Source organism: Gekko japonicus, unplaced genomic scaffold (genome assembly GCF_001447785.1).
Source record: "Gekko japonicus isolate JY-2015 unplaced genomic scaffold, Gekko_japonicus_V1.1 scaffold68, whole genome shotgun sequence".
NCBI classification, from domain to species: domain Eukaryota; kingdom Metazoa; phylum Chordata; class Lepidosauria; order Squamata; family Gekkonidae; genus Gekko; species Gekko japonicus.
This window is the reverse complement of record NW_015169175.1, coordinates 817,232-823,278: the sequence shown is the minus strand read 5'-3', so window position 1 is coordinate 823,278 and position 6,047 is coordinate 817,232. Positions and strand designations below refer to the sequence as shown.

The window sequence follows — 6,047 nt, the reverse complement described above, 5'->3', positions numbered from 1 at the left end:
CACTGTTTTAATGGGCTGGGCTTTTGTCTGGTTAGAATTCAGAGGAGGGATTGTATGCTAGAAAGTGTTATCTGTTGCTATGTCGAGTGTACCTTCTGAATTTTGTGCTGCCTTTCTCACTTCCACGCTCTGCTGTAACTATGTGGAAGTATCATGACCACCTGTTGAACTGGTAGGCCTATTTCTCTTTGGCTGACAACTGCACAGGGTGGTTCTTTGTCCGTGGAGGGGAGAACACAGAATTACTGGGAGCCTGCCTGGTACAGGCTTTCACCAAAGTGCAGCCTCTCAAAACGGGTATGACTTGACAGCCAATGATGCTCCAAAGGTTTGTGTGTCACACTTTAAAAAAAAATTAACAAAGCTGAAACAGACAGAATCCTTGTCCTGTAATATGTATTCTGTAATAACAGGCATGTCCCAAGGAGATTGAGATTAGGCTGATCTGGGGGTTTTCTTTTCAGTCTTCAGTGACTTCTGTGTGTTGCCCTGGTCAAGCAGTTCACTACGATGGAGCCCCTCTTAGATCAGTATGGCAGTGCCTGTGATTTAAGAACAGTGTGTTTGGGACCTGTTAAATCAGGAGATGACTCTGTAGTGGGGTGTATGACCCCTCTCCCACTTTACTATGGATACTTTCAATCTGCAGTGACCAAAAATCACTTCACTGCCAGATTGTGGGGAGAGAGCTTCCACCGCTGGCCACGAGCATAATTCTGTATGCAATGGGGAAAGTACAGTTGCATCGTGAACCATGCAGTGCTATCATGTAGCTGTCCCCCGCCCCCCTATTTCAGACATTGAAGGGGAAAGTGAAAATAACCCAGATTATCTACAGCAACTATTTTACCAAAATAAAACCATTTTAAGGACCCCAAATTGGCCAGCCACATCAATCAAATAAAAAAATAATCCTCAGGCCAGCTACAGCATGAGTAATGGTGGTATAATTTCCCCACACTTTTCCAAGTAATAAACTTGTAGCAAAAGATGTGGATATTACTACTCATGTTGACCAGTGATGGATTAGTTTGGCCTTTTTTTTTTTGCCATTCCTCTTTAATCCTAAATTCTTTAATGAAAGGGATTTACTGTATTTCTAAAGTCTTAATACCTGCTTTATTCTTGCAGTGTTGGAGGGTGGGAATGGTAAACCAGTAAAGACAAATCAAGTCATCAAATCATGGGCATAATACGTGGATTCTCTGCTCAGTGCCTGACCTTGTGTGTCAGATAGGAGCTAAGAACCCTTAACATCGATAATACTTAACTTCAGTAGGGTTTGGAGGGTTTTTTGGTTTTTTTTTGCAGGAGTGCAGATGTGACTTTAACTGTAAGAAACTGGGGTCGGTCCTACAGTCTATTTTTGCCAGCAGAGATGCAGGGGGCTGATTTTTCACAGCTTCCCTATTCCACTGCAAACTATCCACTTCATGCCCAGTGCTATTCCGGAGGGAGGGGGGCGAGCAGCATTAGGTGAGGGCTTACAGTGGGAAGGGGAAAATTCCATTCTTGGATCCAGCCTAATGTCTTTCTCCCAGAGTGCCTCAGAATTTATGTGGTTTTTTTGCTGAAAAAATGTATTGTTGGGATGTTTTCATTCTATAATGTTGTGTTAGGAGCAGTGAAGTGATTGAAATGTTACAAGCACCTGGGTGCGTGCAGAGATTTTAACAAAACAGGCTGCAATACTTGAGTGGAGTTAACCTATGTATGCAATGCATTAAGGAGATTAAAATACTGGATGGTTAACCTGGAGTGTGCTGCTTCCTTTAAGTAATGTTTCCTTGGTTTTAAGTTTCAGAGACTTTTCATATTTCAGCTGTGGTATGAAATACACATGGCCTCTTTTGCAGTCTGTAGTTTTTCCAACCAGCCTCTGACAATATTAGACATGTATTACACTGTCCATTTTCTCACTTTCCATGAATGTTAACAGACCGCAAAACCGATCAAGCAAAGGTAAAATTTGGCACTTGCTTTATTGAGTACTTCTTCCCTGATTACCTCTACCAAGTGACCATTTTCCAGTTTTCAAAAAGGATGAGAGAACTTTTAATGTGGATGCAGTTCAGTTATATATAAATGTATGCCAATCAATTTTGTTGCTGAAGTAGACGTGTTTGCCTTTGCCCCAATATGAACAAAGTGTTAACAGTGGACTATCTGTTCTGTATGTGGCAGAACACTGTGTCATTTGGTAGAAATCAATCACGGTGGTAAGGTATGTGCTTTTGTGAGTCACTGCTCACTTCTTCAGACTTATTTCCATTTAATCTTTGCATCCTCTTTAACTAAATCCTCCTGTACCAAATTGAGACCTAGGTTTCCTGTCTCATTACCAGTGCTGATATCTCCATACAGATCTCCTTCAAGTTACTCCAATCCAAGCTGCTTGAAATGAATGGGCTTAGACTGGAGTATCTCTCTTTACGATTGCACTGTAAGTAACTGTTAAAGCCTGGCAGTAACTGGAGAAGACAACCGAACTGTGTTAAAGCGTGACTTGCTCTTTTTGGCCACTGTGTGACCGAGTGTTGGATTAGATGGGCCATTGGCCTGATCCAACATTGGCTTCTCTTATGTTCTTAGTAAGCATCTAAGAGGTCTTCAGACCACTTTTCTGCTACAGTTACAGAACTTCCTGTATACTTTACTCTCAGCAAGGCTTGGGCAGCTTTCAAATGAAAGGGATGTAGTCTCTAGTCTATTATAAGATTAAATGAGAGTGTCAACTTTCATGACAAAATGTAAATTCAGCAGAATAATGTCTTAACCTTGTTAAAAAACTCATAAAAGGAAGTGAGGGCTTTTTACCTGAATGGCATCTTTCCAGAAAGTTTCAATAATATGGCATTCCATATGCACCAGCTGCTTAATTAAGTATATCATGTTTTTTTGAGAGATCAGTGTGTTTTGTATTTGCTAACCTGAAATTTGAGCTCAAAAGATGATAGCTTAATGATTTTAGGACACCCTTCCATTATGGTGAAATAGCCCGACTCTGATTTTCCTAAATCATTCTTACTAGACTTGAAACTATTCGATTTATTAATACTGTCACTATCGAAGTAGCCATAAAACTGTTAACAGTTCAGTGCTGTTTAATTATGTTAACCAGCATTAACTAAAACACCTCAGCACTGAAGTCTGCTAACTGCCATCTCCATTGTTCCCAGAATGCCACATGGTTCCCCTTAAAGTGGCAGTAGCATACAATAACAATCAAAACCTATATCAACTATTACTCTGTCACACTTGGAAGAGCCTTCTCCGTAAGCACGACGTGAGCCATGAGCCCTCTGTTAAAGCTGTACCTATTCCTTTTTTTTGCTGAGTCAACATCTCTTAATAACCATGGAACTGCAGAGCAGCTTTCTGTAACTTGGCCAGCTCTTAACTTTTCTACCTGCAATTATAAAACTTTGTCTCCCCGAAAAGAACTAAAGGATCAGCACATTGCTCCTGTACACAGTAAATCTTTATGTGCATATAGAAACCTGGTAGGAGGAAAGGGGACAGCAACCTCCAGGATGAAAAGAAAAAGACACCATCATAAGTTCTCCACGTTTTATTGACTGATGTTGGGTTGCTGGCACAGTACAAAAGGAAATAGTTAGCAAGTTGCTTATAACAAAACCAGTTTGTACTGTTAAAGGAGTATAAGACCAAAACCATTTCCCTTTATAGTTACCTATGATTAAACATTATCAAACTACATTCTTTGAAAGCACAATTTGAGCGTGTGCAGAGTTTTACTACAGGGTCCCAGTTCCTTCGTCTCACGTCTTAAAACTTCAGAACAGTTCGGATGCTAGATAGAATGGAAAAATGTTTAAGTCATGAATTTAATTGCAGACAGTACAATCAGTTGATCTTGCCAAGTAAGAAAACCAGTGTAGTACAGTGGTCAAGGTGTGAAGCTCAGAGTGGGGAGATCTGGGTTAGATTCTCACAGCTTTTCTAAAATACGTTACCATCCCCCTTGTACTACATTTGATTGTCCAATATATCCTGCCAGGATTGTTAAGAATAAAATAGAAAAGTTCTATACTTACTCCTTTAATGAGTAATGAGTACTAGATTATTGTAACTCGCTTTATGTAGGGCTACCCTTGAGACTGACCCAGAAGCTCCAACTGGTACAAAATGTGGCTGCACAGGTCCTCATGGGGACCCCACAGAGGGCACATATACAACCAGTGCAGCAAGGTTTCAGTGCTTACCTTCAAAGCCCTAAATGGTCAGGGACCTACGTACCTTTGGGACCCCCTCTCCCAACATGTCCCCCGAAGGGCATTAAGATCTGCAGATAAGAACCTCCTGGTGGTCCCCGACTCCAAAGATACCCGGCTGGCCTCAACCAGGGCCAGGGCTTTTTCCACCCTGGCCCCAGCCTGGTGATACTCTCTGCCGAATGACATCCATGCCCTGCCCAGCTTAAAGTTTCACAGGGCACATAAGACAAGAGATGTTCCGCCAGGCTTTTGGTCGAGGCCAGTGACTGTTCCTGGCACACACACACCCCCCCATGACTGAATGCTAGCACTGCCATCTTGTTTTAAAATGCTTTCAATGTTTAAACACTTCTGAATGTGTTCATATTGGGATTTTATAGTTTTAATTGATTCTACAATGTACTGAATTAACTGTTGCAAACCACCCTGAGCCCTGCATAAGCAGGGAAGGGCGGTTAAGAAATTGAATTTAATAAATAAATTAAGAAGGCTGCACGCCTTTTATGAAAGACTTCCTACTGATTTTTTTCAACACACCACTGCCATTGCAGTACGTATTTCTTCAATGGTTCGGCTTAAAACTATTTTACCACTGTATGATAAAGAGAAACTCACTGACAAATTACCATCAACAGCAAACAGTAACATTTACCTTTTCCCTGCGTGCAAGAGGTCGAAAGCCTCGTTGATTTTGTCAAAAGGTAGCGTGTGAGTCACAAACTCATCCACTTTTATCTTCTTGGACATATATTCAGTGACCAGCTTCGGTACATTCTCAACACTCTTCCATCCTGAGGGAAAGAAAAAGTACTATCATCACAGAAAGATGGAAGAATTACGTGGCAGTGAGCCTTAGAGTAGTGATTTTGTGCCTATAATCCTAGACGCTGCAGTCTGAATAAACTTTGCCTCTTTTCTGACAAATGGCCTTCAAGGCAGCAATTTTAAAAAAAGTGATTGATGAAAACACCAGTGTAAAATGTCTTCTCCCCAGTTCCCTAGATATTTCTGCCTATTTTATCACAGCAAGCCTACAAGTTGTGTCTTGTCAAGTTTCCTTCCATTTGGGGGGTGAAAAAGGGAGTTTTGCCAACTAGGCCTGCAGGGAAGAAGGAAAAACAAGGTGTGGTAGTACGTAGTATGTTTATGAATTTAATAATAAAAATATTTATGTTATTTATAGTTCACCCTTCTCACTTGGACTCAAGGAGGATTACACAGAGTGACTCAATACAATCAACAGAATGGGACATTCAATGCAACAGGGTTAGAGTTGTAGAACCAACCTGACGTCTAAAACCAGAACTGAAGCAAAACTTAAGTATTAACGTAACATATCATTTTCCAAGGGCTGCTTTAGATCATGAAACAACTTGTTTGAGATTGGGGTAAGACCAAAGGTACTAGTATGATTTCCCAGGGGAGGGGGGAGATTTAGATCTGGAAAGCATGCGAGGAGTAAGTATTTGAGATTCCCTGAACAGATTCCTGGGCTGTTTTTTAATCAAAACAAGAAAACCAGGGATCTGATCATGGATTTCTCGTTTCAGAATTCTGTTACTTGAACACTGGGTAGTTTCCAAAGCGTGTCACGTACACTGTTTCTCCCTGCTGGCCCATTCAAGACATTGGCACCAGCACCCCATCATGTTATACCTCCAAAGGCAGTCCCTTTCCATGTTCGTCCAGTGACCAGTTGGAATGGGCGAGTGGCAATTTCCTGACCAGCAGCAGCGACCCCAACTATCACACTGACTCCCCAGCCTTTGTGACACGCTTCCAAAGCTGCTCTCTGAAAGCAGTGAGAGA

The 6,047-nt window shown here is 41.4% G+C and overlaps 1 protein-coding gene across 1 annotated transcript in view; it reads right to left on the bottom strand.

Moving 5' to 3' along the window:
* Positions 1 to 3,565: 3,565 nt before the first annotated feature.
* LOC107114471 (alcohol dehydrogenase class-3) overlaps positions 3,566 to 6,047 on the bottom strand; it is a 16,606-nt gene continuing 14,124 nt past the window's right edge. Inside the window, exons 8-10 of the mRNA XM_015415968.1 lie at positions 5,895 to 6,030; positions 4,891 to 5,029; positions 3,566 to 3,814 (exon numbers count right to left, since the gene is read on the bottom strand). Of these exons, the coding sequence (XP_015271454.1) occupies positions 3,790 to 3,814; positions 4,891 to 5,029; positions 5,895 to 6,030 (300 nt within the window). The 3' untranslated portion in view covers positions 3,566 to 3,789. The remainder of the gene's footprint in view (positions 3,815 to 4,890; positions 5,030 to 5,894; positions 6,031 to 6,047) is intronic.